Source organism: Ursus americanus, chromosome 21, assembly GCF_024610735.1.
Source record: "Ursus americanus isolate L20-20 chromosome 21, mUrsAme1.1.p, whole genome shotgun sequence".
NCBI classification, from domain to species: Eukaryota; Metazoa; Chordata; class Mammalia; order Carnivora; family Ursidae; genus Ursus; species Ursus americanus.
In genome coordinates this window covers 50,385,322-50,401,814 of record NC_142147.1, presented here as the reverse complement: position 1 = coordinate 50,401,814, position 16,493 = coordinate 50,385,322, and the positions used below count along the sequence as shown (strand labels likewise).

The 16,493-nt window shown below is 54.2% G+C and overlaps 2 protein-coding genes across 2 annotated transcripts; both read left to right on the top strand.

Annotated features, from left to right (window-relative positions):
- The first annotated feature begins 6,283 nt into the window (after window positions 1-6,283).
- KCNA7 (potassium voltage-gated channel subfamily A member 7) lies at window positions 6,284-8,879 on the top strand. The gene is made up of 2 exons (XM_045772215.2): window positions 6,284-7,116; window positions 8,025-8,879. The coding sequence occupies exons 1-2, from the start codon at window positions 6,562-6,564 to the stop codon at window positions 8,838-8,840; spliced, it is 1,371 nt and encodes a 456-aa protein (XP_045628171.1). The 5' UTR covers window positions 6,284-6,561; the 3' UTR covers window positions 8,841-8,879.
- A 3,850-nt stretch (window positions 8,880-12,729) lies between these two features.
- NTF4 (neurotrophin 4) lies at window positions 12,730-16,369 on the top strand. The gene is made up of 3 exons (XM_045772264.2): window positions 12,730-13,061; window positions 14,048-14,171; window positions 14,989-16,369. The coding sequence occupies exon 3, from the start codon at window positions 15,001-15,003 to the stop codon at window positions 15,634-15,636; it is 636 nt and encodes a 211-aa protein (XP_045628220.1). The 5' UTR covers window positions 12,730-13,061; window positions 14,048-14,171; window positions 14,989-15,000; the 3' UTR covers window positions 15,637-16,369.
- The last annotated feature ends 124 nt before the right edge of the window (window positions 16,370-16,493 follow it).

Below are 16,493 nucleotides of genomic sequence, written 5' to 3'. Positions count from 1 at the left end.
TCATTGTTTCCTCATGGTGTTTAGTTTGTTCCACTAACCCTGTTTCTCCTGTAAAATGGAAATTGAGTCTGAGGTTTTGAATAGGTTGACGTTAAGCATTTTTGGCAAGAACATTTCCCTGGTGATACCGTGGACTTCATAGCGCATCACGTTTGGAGGTGCATAATGTTAGATGGTCCCACTATTATGATGCTGAGTTTGGCCACCTGGTCAAGGACCTAACTGCCAGATCTCTCCTTCTAAAGGTACATCATCCCCTTGGTAATCTGGGCGGTGAAACTTTGCCACCATGCAAATACTGTGTTCCCCAGCCATCTCTCACCAGCTGTTGATGATCCTTGCCTGCAGCTGAGTATTACATGGGGCAGAGGGCAGATTTTATTTGAAATGAAAGAGGAAGTAACTAAAGGGTTTTGATCAGAGGAGATAGGTTTTTAAAAGATATTTAAAAGACCACTTCATTGGCCATGTAGGGAAGGGGCTGAAGGGACAACAGGAAGATGGTTAGGAGGCTGCATTTTCCAGGGCAGGGATGGTGTTTCGGACTGAGATGGTAGCAGTGGGGTGGAAAGGAGTGTTGGGATTAGGGATGTAGTGTGAAGATGGAGCTCACCCAGTCACTATAGGAGTGGAATTAGTGTACGGAAATGAGGGAAGTTACAAATAACTCCAAGGGACACCTGGGTGGCTCAGTCAGTCGAGCATCCAACTCTTAGTTTGGGCTCAGGTCATGATCTCAGGTCATGGGATCGAGCCCCATAGCAGGCTCCCCACTCAGTGCAGAGTCTGCTTGGAATTCTTTCCCTCTTTCTCTCCCTCCCTCTCTGCCCCTCCCCTCTGCTCACTCTCTCTCTCTCTCAAATAAATAAGTAAATCTTAAAAAAAAAATAACTCCTGGGGCGCCTGGGTGGCACAGCGGTTGGGCGCCTGCCTTTGGCTCAGGGCGTGATCCCGGAGATCCGGGATCGAGCCCCACATCAGGCTCTTCCGCTATGAGCCTGCTTCTTCCTCTCCCACTCCCCCTGCTTGTGTTCTCTCTCGCTGGCTGTCTCTATCTCTGTTGAATAAATAAATAAAATCTTTAAAAAAAAAAAAAATAACTCCTAGAGGGGCGGCTGGGTGGTGCATTCCTTAAGCATCTGCCTTTGGCTCAGGGCATGATACCGGTGTTATGGGATCGAGCCCCATGTCAGGCTCCTGCGCTATGAGCCTGCTTCTTCCTCTCCCACTCCCCCTGCTTGTGTTCCCTCTCTCACTGGCTGTCTCTCTCTCTCTGTCAAATAAATAAATAAAATCTTAAAAAAAAAAAAAAAACTCCTAGAGGGGGGTGCCTGGCTGGCTCAGTTACTGGAGCATGAGATTCTTGATCTTCGGGTTGTGAGTTCAAACCCCACCTTAGGTACAGAGCTTGCTTTAAAAAAAAAAAAAGGAAACAAAACAAAAAACTCCTAGAGGAAATTAAGGAGACAAATAAATGCAACGTGGGATCCTGGATTAGATGATGAACCGGAAAAAGAGCAGTCGTGGAATATTGGTGAAATTCAAGTGAAGTTTGTGGAATTATTGGTTAGTAGTATCATATCAATGTTAAGTTCCTAACAAATTACTATGGTTATGGAAGAAGAAGATTTTTGCAGAAGCTAGGTGAAGGATATGTGGGAACTCTGTGCTATGTTTGCAACTTTTCTGTAAGTCAGAAATTAGTTCCCAATGCCAAGTTTAAAGAAGATTTTAGGGGCGCCTGGGTGGCACAGAGGTTAAGCGTCTGCCTTCGGCTCAGGGCGTGATCCTGGCGTTGTGGGATCGAGCCCCACATCAGGCTCCTCTGCTATGAGCCTGCTTCTTCCTCTCCCACTCCCCCTGCTTGTGTTCCCTCTCTCGCTGGCTGTCTCTATCTCTGTCAAATAAATAAATAAAATCTTTAAAAAAAAAAGAAAAAGAAGATTTTAACATTAGCTTGTTATTAAATCCAAGGATTAACCCCAGTCTACCTCTCTGCACAATGCAGATGCTCGCCGCGGTGTTGCTGCCATTAACTGATGCCAGAACTCTTTGCCAATAACTTGAGTTAGAAAATGTCGTTAAAAAGAAAGAAACTCATCAACATCTTTCTTTACTATCTTATCTATATGTTCGTCTCGAAAGCATCTATTCCAACGTGGCATAGCTCCAACTCTCTAGCTCTGACTTGCAGATTCAAGCTCTCCTGTATTTATTAAGGGTAGAAAAAAGTTTTCTTATTTATTTTTACTTTTTTTAAGATTTTATTTATTTGAGAGAGAGCGAGAGAGCACGAGCGGGAGGGAGGGGCAAGGGGAGAGGGAGAAGCAGACTCCTCGTTGAGCAGGGAGCCTAAAGAGGAGCTCGATCCCAAGTCCATGACCTGAGCCGAAGGCAGATGCTTAACTGACTGAGCCACCCAGGTGCCCAGAAAATTTTCTTTTTAAAATGTTCTCCTGTGAAAATAATTGCTTATTTGTTATTTGATCGAAATTATGGAACCATAAAGAACAGTGGCTCCATTTCAATAAATATTTTTGAGATGATTGTCTAGAAAGCCACATCATATAAATCAGCTTGTGACCTTGCTAAGTATATGAACTGGATACATTCAAAATTATGGCTTCACTAGGGACGCCTGGGTGCTCAGTTGGTTAAGCGTCTGCCTTCGGCTGGGGTCATGATCCGGGGTCTTGGGATCCAGCCCCACATCGGGCTCCCTACTCAGCAGGGAGCCTGCTTCTCCCTCTCCCTCTGCCGCTCCCCCTGCTTGTGCTCCCTCTCTGTCAAATAAATAAAATCTTTTTTAAAAGATTTCATTTTTAAGTCCTCTCTACACCCAACCAGGGGCTCGAACTCACAACCCCGAGATCAAGAGTCGCACACTCCACTGCCTAAGCCAGCCGGGAACCCCTCCCTTCCTCCTCCATCTTTAAACTTTGCATTGTAGAATCTTCTCTTCTCCGTGACCTCTATCTACTTCTATCCTCACATCTTCTATGAATCTGACCTTCCCACCCTCCTCTTATAAAGACCGTTATGATTACATTGGGCCCACCCAGATCATCCAGGAAAATCTCCCCGACTCAAGAGCCTTCATTTGATTTAATGAAGTCCCTTTTGCCATATAAGGTAATAAATTCAAAGGTCCCCAGAATTAGGGGGTAGACATCTTTAGGCATTCCGGTAGCTTGTAGGTTTTCAGTGTAATTTGGAGTGAGGTGATCAGCTGACTGAAGGTGAGGGGGCCAGGGTGCTGTGGGGGATTTAAGGAGATCGAAGATGGGTAACAGCCATCTTGGGAAGGCAGAAGGTACACTGATGAGGGACATGTAGCAGGGTAGCAGGCAGGGCTGGGATGTAGGGTCCAGCCCCCCTTATGCTCCCTCACCCCCGCGGGGAGGCACAGAGTAGATGACAGAAGGATTTACCAGGGTTAGAGTTTGACTACAGCAGTGCCCTGGAGGGGGTCACAGTCAAGGGAGTTTAAGAAACGGGAAAGCTGGGCGCCTGGGTGGCTCAGTTGTTTAAGTGTCTGCCTTCAGCTCAGGTAATGATCCCAGAGTCCTGGGATCGAGCCCGCGTTGGGCTCTGTGCTCAGTGGGGAGTCTGCTTCTCCCTCTGCTCCTCACCCCACTCGTGTGCGCGCGCTCACTCTCTCTCTCAAATCAATAAAATCTTAAGGAAAAAAAAAAAGAAACAGGACAGTGAGGGATTTTATTGGTGGCCCGTGGACTAGTGGAAGCAGGGGAAAGAGGGAAGGGAGGACAAGGTGGGGGGAGCCGGAAGGAATGAAAAGGTAACAGGATCAATGCATTGTCTGTGCCGGCAGGCAGGCTTGAAGGTTTTTCAGTGCCGTTGATGAGAAAACGGAGGGCACGCGATGATAAAAACAAAGTTCGGAGGAAATGTCATTACTGGTAATGACAAGGACAAAGCTATGACCATGAAAGCGGGTGGTACGATTGGGTGACAGATCAGGGGTGCAGAGTTTCTTTGCGGGTTAACAAAAATGTCCTCGGGTTGATTGTGATGGGTGCACAACTCTTAGGAATACATGAAAAGCCTGCTGTGTCATACAGGTTAAAGGGGTGAATTGTACAGTAATGTGAACTGTAGCTTGATAAAACCTCGAAAGAAAGAAAGAAAGAAAGAAAGAAAGAAAGAAAGAAAGAAAGAAAGGGAGAAAGAAAAAAAAAGGAAGATGGCTGGGGTAGGGCAGTGAGCAAGATCGATAGAAATGACGGGCTTGGAGTACCAAGAGGCCATGTTTGGGTTATCTGCTGCCACAGTGTTTGTAACAACGCATGGCTGAAAACAACAAAGGTAACTTATTTCGGTCCCGCATCTGCAATGTGGGCAGGGATTGGAGGGGGCCCGCGGGAGGGTTTATGTCTGCTCCCGGACCATCAGCAGGATGCTTCCGATGGGGTAGGAGGATCTGCTTCTTCCAATGGCTCACTCAGAAGCCTGATGCTGGAGATCAGCTGTGAGTTTAGCCAGGGCCGAGGGCCAGTAACCTAGGGTCCTCTCCCCATAGACCTCATCATCTGGCCTGTGCAAGGATCCCAAGGAAAAGAGTGGGGCCGAAAGTTGTGTTTCATGACCCAACCTCGGAAATCACACGGTGTTCCTTCCGAGGTGGTCAGTTAGTTGAGGGAGTCACCAAAACCTGGGGACATGGTCTCCGTGAGATAGGGAGTGGCAAGATTCAGGATTATCTTGTAGGACAAGAAATGGGTTCCTTTTTGGAAAAGACAAGCCGGTTACAAGCCAGGTTTTAGTAGGATCTTCTGTGGGGATATTGAAATCACTAAGGGTGAAGGACAGTAGCTTTAGAATGAGGGACAGGGAACCAGGATCTAAAATCTTCCATGAAAGAGCAGCAGTAGCCAGAGAGAAAGGGATAAGTTCAGTAGGGAAGGATGGGAAGTGTCCAGGGATAGCTTGAGCTTCAAAGGAGCTGAGGGAGGGGGCACCCGGCTGGCTCGGTAGAGCATGGGACTCTTGATCTCTGGGTTGTGAGTTCAAGCCCCACATTGGGCATAGAGCTTACTTTAAGAAAAAAAAAGTCAGAGAAGCTGAGGGTGGAAGAATGGTCTGGAAACGGCAAGGAGAGCACCCATTGTAGGTAGGAGGGTGTAAGAAAGGGCTGCAGGAAGAAGGGACCAGTTCATAGAGAGTTCAGAGACCTACAAAGAGAGGGATCTCTCTGTGGTCTCTGAGAATGACAGAAATATAGACACAGAGAAAGGGAGGACAGAGACCCAGAGAGAGAGACCCAGAAATCCAGAGGGTGGTGACACAGCTTTGCAGACAGAAGAGACTCCTAGTCATAACCTTCGTGTTTCTCCGCACTTGCCCAGCAGAGGGCGCTCGGGACCCCCATTCCCTTGAGTCCCGGTAACCAATCCCCACTACTTCCCCCCAAGCCCATCAGATGGGGCTATTTTTACGCGGTGTCATAGGACACCGGTGGCTGGAAGGCCATCGTCTGTCTGTCCTTTGGTCCCTGCGAGTGACCCTGCGTCATCTCCCCAGCCCACCCCCCACCTGTTCCTGGCAGGCCCGGCCTCCTTCTGCACTACATACAGCTCAGGCTTCACTGGGTCTCCGAACGCCTGACCGAGAATACAGGTGGAGACCTTGGCGAAGGAACGGGGTGTGGGGCGCACATGATCATGGCTTGCAGCTGCGGGAGCGTCTCCAGGACGGGGCGACCACCAGGGCAATGGCAGAGCCCCCCTACAGTTAGAGTCAAAAAGAGATTCAGAGATATGACTCCAGAGACCCTGAGTCCTCCGGAGGCCCTGAGACTGAAACTTGCAATACTTCAGGAATACAGAGAAAGAGACCCAAAGGGGAGCCCCAGGGAAACCCAGGGACAGAGCATAGAGGGCTGAGAGATGAGAAGAGATCCCGACAGAGGGGAGAGACAGAGACCAAGGGAAACAGAGATAAACGGAGACACGCCCCTAAGAAACAAGAGTCAAAGACGGAGATCCAGAGAGACCAAGACACAGACAACTGACACAGACCCCCCAATACAGAGTCCTCTAGAATCGCAAAACTCAGAGATAACTGACCCATAGAGATACCCAGAGATACAGCCCTTGAGAGAGACTCAGAACGAAGACATAGCCAGCCGCAGAGACCTACAAGATAACGAGAAAGACAGACGTGGAAGTTTGTGACTCCAACAGAGGGGCTCGGATATTCTTAAGAAAGAGACGGGAGACGCACACACGGAAACCCGGAAAGACGAGGGACAGAGGGAAAGGGGACCCGAGAGCGGGATGGGGGGCGGGAAACTGCGGCTGGGGGGAAAGGGCGGGCACCCCGGCAGAGGGCGCGCGGCCGCCCTCTGCCCCGCTGGGGTCAGGCGCCCCCTCCCCCGCGCCCTGGCCGGACGGCCGGGCTATTTTTACGCGTGGACACCGGACACCAGGCTGGGGCGGCGGCGGCGGCGGCGGCCGAGGCGGGGCCGGGCCGGGCCGGGCCGGGCCGGGTCGGGCGTCGGGGCCACACGTCCGTCCGCGGGTCGCCGGGGCTGCGCGCGCCATGGAGCCGCGGTGCCCGCCGCCGTGCGGCTGCTGCGAGCGGGTGGTGCTCAACGTGGCCGGGCTGCGTTTCGAGACGCGGGCGCGCACCCTCGGCCGCTTCCCGGACACGCTGCTAGGGGACCCGGCGCGCCGCGGCCGCTTCTACGACGGCGCGCGCCGCGAGTACTTCTTTGACCGGCACCGGCCCAGCTTCGACGCCGTGCTCTACTACTACCAGTCCGGCGGGCGGCTGCGGCGGCCGGCGCACGTGCCGCTCGACGTCTTCCTGGAGGAGGTGGCCTTTTACGGGCTGGGCACGGCGGCGCTGGCGCGCCTGCGCGAGGACGAGGGCTGCCCCATGCCGCCCGAGCGCCCCCTGCCCCGCCGCGCCTTCGCGCGCCAGCTCTGGCTGCTCTTCGAGTTCCCCGAGAGTTCGCAGGCCGCGCGCGTGCTCGCCGTCGTCTCCGTGCTCGTCATCCTCGTCTCCATCGTCGTCTTCTGCCTTGAGACGCTGCCCGATTTCCGCGACGACCGCTTCAACCCGGGGCTCGCTGCGGTAGCGGCTGCTGGCCCGGTGAGGGGGCGGGGCCTGGGTGGAGAGAGGCGGGGCTCGGGAGGAGCCGAGCGGGGGCGCTGGGAGGCGAGGCCTCTCAGGAAGGAGGGGCCCGGCTGTAGGTGGGCGGGGCATTGAGGGGCTTGTTGGGAGACAGGCCAATCATAGGTGGGGCAAGGAGCTCGAGTGGTGGGCCACCCAGGCACAGGGCCTGACCGGGGGGAATCTACCAAAGGCGGGCTGGGGGCGGGGCCTGAGGATTTGACTAGGAGGACCTCCCTATCACAGGGCGGGGTTGAGACAGGTGAGAAAATGGCTTGCGGAGGGCGGGAGGGCAGGAAGACCGGTACGTTAAGAAATGAAGCTGAGGGCTGAGAGACTGAAAAATCAGGTGTCTGTGCGGCTGGCAGTAACCAATAGAAGGATGGGCTGGAGGTGGTGGGAGTGGAGCTTGAGGGAGCTGGAGACAGAGGGCCGAGGTAGGAGGAATCCGTCTCAAATAAAGTCAGGCTGAGGGCCATGAGAGCAGGGGCCCCAGAGTTTGGTGTACAAAGGAGGTCTATTGTAGTCTGGACTGGGGTTGGTTAGGGAGGGCAGTGCACAAGGAAGTGGGACCTGGGTGGTGACCCTCCCCTTCTGGAAAATCAAAGCTGGGGGTGGAACTTTGGGAAAGAAGAAATGGAGCCTCACTTGGGCACCATTTCAGGAGGCCCCACCAGTGAAGGATCAGGGACGGTAAAGTCAGCCGTGCACGCATGATTCCTAGGGTTCTGGAAAGGAATCTAGGACAGCTGGGTCACTGGAGGCCTGGGGACAATGACTGCTGACCAATTTGTACAGAAGTAGTTGGACAATTAAACCGTAAATATGGCTGTTCCAGTGTGTCCCAGCCCTGGTGTGGTCCTCTCTGAACCCCTTCCTCCCTGCAGTTCCCCGCTCGGCTGAATGGCTCCAGCCCAGTGCCTGGACCCCTGTCTCGCATGCCCTTCGATGACCCGTTCTTTGTGGTGGAGACATTGTGTATCTGTTGGTTCTCCTTTGAGCTACTGGTGCGCCTGGCGACCTGCCCGAGCAAGGCGATCTTTTTCAAGAACGTGATGAACCTCATCGATTTTGTGGCCATCCTACCCTACTTTGTGGCGCTAGGCACCGAGCTAGCCAGGCAGCGGGGTGTGGGCCAGCCGGCCATGTCACTGGCCATCCTGCGAGTCATCCGACTGGTGCGCGTCTTCCGAATCTTCAAGCTGTCCCGGCACTCAAAGGGCCTGCAGATCCTGGGCCAGACCCTACGGGCCTCCATGCGTGAGCTGGGTCTCCTCATCTTCTTCCTCTTCATCGGTGTGGTCCTCTTCTCCAGCGCAGTCTACTTTGCTGAGGTTGACCGGGAAGACTCCCATTTCACCAGCATCCCTGAGTCCTTTTGGTGGGCGGTGGTCACCATGACCACAGTTGGCTATGGAGACATGGCACCCGTCACTGTGGGTGGCAAAATAGTGGGCTCTCTGTGTGCCATCGCTGGAGTGCTGACCATTTCCCTGCCTGTGCCGGTCATTGTCTCCAACTTCAGCTACTTTTACCACCGGGAGACAGAGGGCGAAGAGGCCGGGATGTTCAGCCACGTGGACACGCAGCCCTGTGGCCCACTGGAGGGCAAGGTCAATGGGGGGTTGATGGATGGAGAGATGCCTGAGCTACCACCTCCTCTCTGGGCACCCCCTGGGAAACACATGGTCACCGAAGTGTGAGGGACAGTTGAGGTCTGCAGGACCTCACGTTTCCTTGGAGGGAGGGAGGGAGGGGTAGAAGGGAAGGTTAGGGGGAGGGGGTTGGGTTTAGGAAGAACTAGGTTAAGTGGTCATGAGTTGGGGAACACTGAGTCTTGTTGGGTCTTGAGTTGTGGTTTGGTAGCTCCCGTGGATGCTTCCTTAAGCGACGGTGAATGGCAATGAGTTATAATGAGTTGATGGGGAGGCTCCACTGGTTTGTACTGCATTGGGTTGCGCGAGACTTATGGAGCCTTTGGCGGTTAAGTGTGGAGATAGATTTGATCACATAGTTTTGTTTTTTAGGTCCTCATTGGGTTGGGCTGTGTTGTTGAGTCTGGGTGAGTCTTGTCCAATTGCACTGTGCAGGATTCTGTGGTTTTATAAGTCCCCTAGGGCCATTTTGGATCAAGTTATGTGGTCACCCATGGCACTGTTGGGACTGAGTGCGTGTTCATGCATGGTGTTGAGGAGTTGAGTTGAGACATGTTGGAAATTTTGTGGCTTTGTGATGCTTCTAGGGCTATGTTATTTTAGGTTCTGTGAACTTGTGAGTCACGTAGAAATACGAAGAGTCAAGTGATTGAATGTGAGCTTTCTAGGTCACGTTAGGTTAAGTTGGGTTGGAATGTATGATGGCATGAGTCTTTCGGGGTTCCGTTGGGTTGAATTGTGTAGAGTAATGTAGCTAGAAGTTTTGGGGGCTACACTGAGATGAATCATATTGAATTGTATAACCATGTGAGTCATGTAGGGCCATGCTGAGGTGAGTTATCCCAAGTTGTGTCGTTGTGAGTCCTGTAGGAATGTTAGGTTGAGTTGGATTGTGCGTATGGGCTCCATAGGGCCATGTTGGTTTGTTTTGCATTTAGTGGTAGCACCAGGACCCAAGAATAACAACACTGGGGAGGAATCATGTATCAGGGAGCAAGTGTGGTGTTATGGACTCTGCGAGACAAACTGAACTAACTTGCCCAGCGTCACTTACTATAAGGGGCAGGGCTGGGTGCTGGATTCCTTGAATCAGTTTTTCATGCAGAGGGCCTCCGGATGAGCTAGGAAGATGTAGACACTCCTTCCATTTACTCCACACCTGCTTCATTTTGCCATTCACACCCTCTCTATCTGTCCTCCCCTACAGTTTTGCTTCCAACCATGGAGATCAGAGCCACAAGGGAAGGAAAAAGGGGGAGAAACAGTACTTTGTACAGGCATGATGGGGGGGGGCAGAAACTCAAATGAGGGGACAGAGACCTGGGGAGTGATAAAGACTCAGAGAAAGAAAGAGACAGAAACCCAGAGAAGAGGGAACAAAGACCCAAAGAGGGAGGATGAGAGATTTAGGGAGAAGGAGACAAAGACAAAGACCCAGAGAGATGGGGAGATAGAGACCCAGAGGAAGGGGGTCGGAAACTCCAAAGAGAAAGGGAGACAGAGACCAAGATGGGAGATGGAGATGGGGGTGTGTGTCAGGCACCCAGAGAGGGACAGACATCAGAGTTGGAGCCATACCAGAGTGCCCCCGAGAAAGATAACCAATAAAAGAATAGGCAGAAAAAGTCAGTGCCTCTGAACCCAAGAGATACACGAAGTATCTCTTCCACGGAATTACAAAGAGATCCCAAATCAGGGCACACCACCCTATCCTCCCACAGCTCATGAAGGATGTCAGACAAACTGGGGAGCCCACTCTATTTTCCAGGGAAGAAATCAGAGTCTTAGGGCACGGGAGTGGCTTCCCAGGGTCCCGTGGCACATCCCCAGGAGCTAGGATTTATGGCGGGATGCCTGACCCTGTCCCATCAGCCTGCTGATATCCTCCAGCCTCATTTCTCACAAACAATGAAACCGAGGCTCAGAGGGGAGGGTGGGACCCAAGGGCAGGAGGCCAAACATTTTCAGAGGGCTTTCAGTACTAAAAGGGCATTTGGAGGAGGGGGGGAAGGATGCTTCAATCACTAACACATATAGGGCTTCCTATGTGCCAAAGCATCATCCAAAGTACTTTACTTGTATTAATTTATTAAAGCCAGTGGTTTACAGAGTGTTGTTGTTATTTTTAGCTCTTGGGTCAAATGACCTGTTTTAGGGTCAAATGAAACCTTACTTAGATGCACTCACTTCGATGTAGTGTGGCACCTCAGAGGGGACCTGGTTTGAGGGACACATACCTGTGGAGTCCTTCTTAGCAACTCAGAATGCAGCCAAGAAATTCAGTTTGAAAAGCCCTGATTTAATCCAACCCCCTTTTTATACAGAGTGACGGAAGAAGGTACAGATGGTGGGATAAGTTTGATAAAGGTCAAAACCCATAGAATCTGTAGGTGGTCCCTTCCCTCTGAGATGGAGACACATCTGGAGACAGAAATGGAGACAGACCCCCTCACAGTGACAGACACAAGGCAGAGTCTGGGACCCAGCACGGAGACCTGAAGAGGAGGAGACACATGGAGAGTGGGGTGAAGGCCTGGAGAGAGGACACCCAAGGGGAGGAGGGAGAGTAGGAGAGCAGTGACCTGGGAGGGGGTCAGAGACCCCTGGGGGGAGGGGGAGGACAGAGATCCACAGGAGCTGGGGAGGCAACCAGAGAGGAGAGGTCAGAGATCCAGAGAGAGGGAGGGGGACAGAGACCCAAAGAAAGAGGAGGGGTGCAGAGACTGCCCTGCTTTTCTTTAAAAACTCACCTGTATTACCTCATCAGAGACCGGAGGTCACACAGAGTCTCTCTGGTAGGGGGTGGGACCTGTTGGGTGCTTAGGGATGGGGGGGAGTGTGGAGAGGTCAGGGAGGTGACCCAAGGGGACGCTCAGAGACTGGGAAGTGCCCCTCTCCCACCCTCAATAAACAACCCACAGCCCCCTTCTACAGCCTTCTAGGCCACCTTGGCTGGGATGGGGAAAAGGACAGGGGAACACCCTAATCCGGGGACACCCTTCTTGCCACCTTGCCATGCTATATTTAGGCTGAGGGAGGGGTATGGGATGACCCCCGCCCCTCCCAAGATGGGTATCAGCTTTCCTCCTGAAATAGCTCCGGGGGAGGGGGGGAGGACCTGGGACTCCAACTCCGTCTGACCTCCGTCTCTCTTAGGGTCTCTCTCTTCTCACTGGGTCTCTGTCCTCCTCCTGGGATTCTGTCCCCTTCTCTTAAGTGTCTGTCCTCACTCTGGGTTTTTGACCCCCCTTTCTCTCCGTTTCTGTGCCTTTCCCATCTCCCTTTGTCACTATTCATTTTTTTTCTCGGAGCATGTCATTGTGTTCTCACATCATATCCTTGTCTATCTCCGAGTCCTATAATACCTTGAATATCTCTTATCTGAGCTCAGGACAGACCCTCTCCCCAGTCCCCACCCAGGAAATTCCAGCAGAGAGGATTCTGTGGGAGAACCCCCCCATATCCACTGTCTCCCTGGGCCTCGGGCCTTATCGCTGCCCAAGTCCAGCTGGTTAATGTCTGGCCTAGAGCTCCTGGGAAAGTAGGGATGAGAGCAGAGGGTGGGAATCTGCCCAGGGATTGACACTTAATTGGCAAAAGAACGCAAAGAAATCTCAGACCCAGACTCCTGGCTCTAAGGAAAGAGGGAGCTGCTGGTCAGGACTCCTGGGTCTGAGAGAGGAGGGGCTGGGGGTGAGGACTCCTGGGTCTGAGTGAGAAGGGAGGTGGGGGGGCGTTCTGACTCCTGGGTCTGAGGGAGAAGGGGGCTGGGGAGGGTCCTGACTCCTGGGTCTGAGGGAGGAGGGGGCTGGGGGTGAGGACTCCTGGGTCTGAGAGAGGAGGGGGCTGGGGGTGAGGACTCCTGGGTCTGAGAGAGGAGGGGGCTGGGGGGGATCCTGACTCCTGGGTCTGAGGGAGGAGGGGGCTGGGGGTGAGGACTCCTGGGTCTGAGAGAGGAGGGGGCTGGGGGGATCCCGACTCCTGGGTCTGAGGCAGGAGGGGGCTGGCGCCTGGCCTCCCGGGGCAGAGGCGGGCCAGCAGCTGAGCGAGCCAGGCCGGGCTTCCGAGGTCTCGGCACGCGTGTGGAAGGCGGGATCCCCCGGCCCCTCCTCCGCCGTCGGGCGCCGCCCCGCCCCCGCCCCCGCCCGGGCCCTCCGGAGAGTGTGCGGCGAGGAGCCGGCGGGCGAGCGGGCGTCCCTGCAGCCAGCGAGCGGGAGGAGGAGCCGCGCCGCGCCAGGGGCAGCCGCGGAGCCGAAGAGGGCGCCCCAGGTAAGAGCCTCCGCGCCTCCTCCCCCGGGATTCCGGCGTCCGGGTCGCCCTGCCCCCGGGTAGGGAGGGACGGGGGCGGGGCCAGCGGGGGCGGGGCTTGGCGGAGGAAACTGAGGCAGGAGCGAAGTGCTCCAGATACGCAGTCGGTTACCCCCAGCGGGGTCTCAGGAGACCAGACCCTCAGCCTTGATCTTTGGGAGGAGGGCTCTGGGAGTACGTAGTTCTGGATACCTGGGGAAGAGAGTCCTGAACTCCAGAGCTCCCAGGTCTGAGGGAGGAGGGCGCTGGGGGTCTGGACTCCTCGGTCTGCGGGAGGAGGGTGCTGGGCGCCCGGACTCCGGACTCCAGCATGGGAGGGAGGGAGCTGGAGATCTGGACTCCTGAAGGAGGAGGAGGCAGGGAACCAGGACTTTTGGGTCTGAGTGAGGTGGCGGCCGGGAACCGGGACTTCTGGTCTGAGGGAGGAGGTAGCTGCCTTCTGGTCCTGGTTGGATCGGCGTGGCTGGGTCCCTTCACACCCTTCTTTCCATTTCCCCATCTCGGAGCCAAGGCAGGCAGCCACTCCAGGTATGTGCGGTAGAAGTCTTGGACGGGCCCCGGCCTGTCCTGTGAGGATAGAACATTCCAGGAAGCAGCCTCAGGGGCCCAGGGCTTCTTGAGTGTGGGCCCTCAGGGACCCGGGTGTCCAGACCAGCGCCACCCCCGCCCTGTCTGGGAGATGAATGGGCCATGGAGGATGTAATCTTTTCCAGCCTCCTCTATCCCCCCGCCCCCTCCCCCCCCACCCCCGCCTCTCCCCTCACCTCCCCCATCTGCTTCCCATCCCAGCCAGGAGCCATCACCTGGTCAGGGAAGGGGCCTCTGGGAAGGGGGCGCGGCCTTGACTCTTGGGTACCCTACACTTAAAGAGGAACAGTGGGAAGGGGAGTGTTCAGGTCCCCTCCCCCACTTGCCCACACAACCTGCCTGTTCCCTTCTTCCCCTAGGTGGCTGCCCCTTCCCTCTCCTGAGATGTCAGGAAAGAGGGGACCACCTGTGTCCCCCACAGGGGCCCCCCAGAGCCTGGGGGCCCCCAGCACTGGAGCCTGGAGGTGGAGGAGGTGCTGACAGGTCTGGTAACCACCTGCTGCTTCCCACTTCTCTCCACACCACTTCCCCAGAACCACAGACTTCCAGAATATTGCAGAGAAACTGTAGGATCCACGCCCTCACCACTATCTCCCAGGCCCTGCTTCATTTCTTTTTTTTGTTTTTTCTCTCTTAAGATTGTATTTATTTACTTGTCAGAGAGCGCACACAAGCAGGGGGAGTGGCAGGCAGAAGGAGAAGCAGGCTTCCCACTGAGCAAGGAGCCCAAGTTGATCCCAGGACTCTGGGATCATGACCTGAGCCGAAGGCAGACACTTAACCTACTGAGCCACCCAGGTGTGTCCCCGGTTCATTTCTTGGACAGGGAGACTGAGGCGCCACACAGAAGAGGAAATGTCTTGCCTTCTCAGTGGCACTTTTGAGCTGAACTTGCTAGGGTTCTAGAACATGGCCTTGCTCAGAATTTTGGAACCTCAAACCCCCTCTAGCCTGCGGACTTAGGGTCCCTCAGGGTTGTCAGTAGAGGTAGGATACAGGGTGGAGTTGCTCTGATGGGGCTCAAGACCTGCTTCTGGCATTTGCCTTCTGTGTGATGTGGTATAAGTCACTCACCTCTCTGAGCCTGTATTTCTCCATTTGCTGATTTGTTGGCTATTATTAGCAATAGTAGTAGAATAATTATGATTAATCTAGAAGTTGGGCATTATCCAAGGTTCTAGAACAAGGGCCTCCCCATGGTTCTGGCATTCAGGACCCCCTGCAGTTCCCAACCTCTGCCCCACTCCCCCACTAAGTTTTTACCCTCATCTCTAACCCCAGCTTCCCTCTCTATCTTCAGGTGCTCAGCGAGATGTTCCCCAGCCCCTCCTGCTCCCTCCCCATCCTCCTCCTTTTCCTCCTCCCCAGTGTCCCAATGGAGCCCCATCCCCCACCCTTACCACTGCCCCCATTTCTAGCCCCTGAGTGGGACCTCCTGTCCCCCCGAGTAGTCCTGTCCAGGGGCGCCCCTGCTGGGCCCCCTCTGCTATTCCTGCTGGAGGCCGGGGCCTTTGGGGAGCCAGCAGGCAGCCCTGCCAACCGCAGTCGGCGAGGGGTGAGCGAGACAGCACCAGCAAGTCGCCGGGGAGAGCTGGCTGTGTGTGATGCGGTCAGTGGCTGGGTGACAGACCGCCGGACAGCCGTGGACCTGCGCGGGCGTGAGGTGGAGGTGCTGGGCGAGGTTCCTGCGGCTGGAGGCAGCCCCCTCCGCCAGTACTTCTTTGAGACCCGCTGCAAGGCTGACAGTGCCACCGAGGAAAGTGCCCCTGGTGGGGGTGGGGGAGGCTGCCGGGGTGTGGACCGGAGGCACTGGGTGTCTGAGTGTAAGGCCAAGCAGTCCTATGTGCGGGCATTGACTGCTGATGCCCAGGGCCGTGTAGGCTGGCGATGGATTCGAATTGACACTGCCTGTGTCTGCACGCTCCTCAGCCGGACTGGTCGGGCCTGAGGCCCATGCTCAGGAACTGGGCAGACAGAGGAAGAAGACAGCTGGATGCTGAGGGACCTCCAGGTTGGCCTGGCTGCTCTAGGCCTCAGTTTGGGAACTTGTGAAATGGTCACAATATCAGAGCTTTCTGAGTTGGAGAGCTCAATCCATGCAAGACGGGTGGTGAAACCAAATGGGGTTTTGAAGGATGAATAGGAGTTCTTCTGGATGAACTTGAGGGTAATGATGATGATGACAATATCCAATATTTTCTGAATGTCTACTGTGTATCAGCGCAAATACACAATTTGTCAGATCAACTCTGGTGGATTTAACCATCAGAGGAAACTTGGCTTCCTAAGTTGCTAACCACTTGATCTCAGAGGTTATGTTGCTCACCCTGGAGGGAGTGACAAGGAAGTGATATGTCAAGAAGTGGGGGGGGGGTCAAAACGGACACATAAGCAACTAGCTGGGAGCTGGGGTTCGAATGAAAAATTTTACTTGGTCACATGGGGTGAGTGTTGGCTTAGAATGTTCTGTTTTGAGGTAGTGAGCTACCCATCGCAGTAGGAGCACAAGCAAGGTTGAATGATAAGAGGTCAGGAGGCTTGAGAGTTTAACCCTGCTGGGGAGTTGGAGTCAGGTTTCTACCTCCTTTTCTGTCCCAACTTTTACCCCATATTGCGAAAGGAATAGAACCTAGAATTGTCCAGCTTGAGTATGGCATAAAGTTCTTTTTTTTTTTTTTAAAGATTTTATTTATTTATTCGACAGAGAGAGAGACAGCCAGCGAGAGAGGGAACACAAGCAGGGGAAGTGGGAGAGGAAGAAGCAGGCTCATAGCGGAGGAGCCTGATGTGGGGCTCGATCCCGGA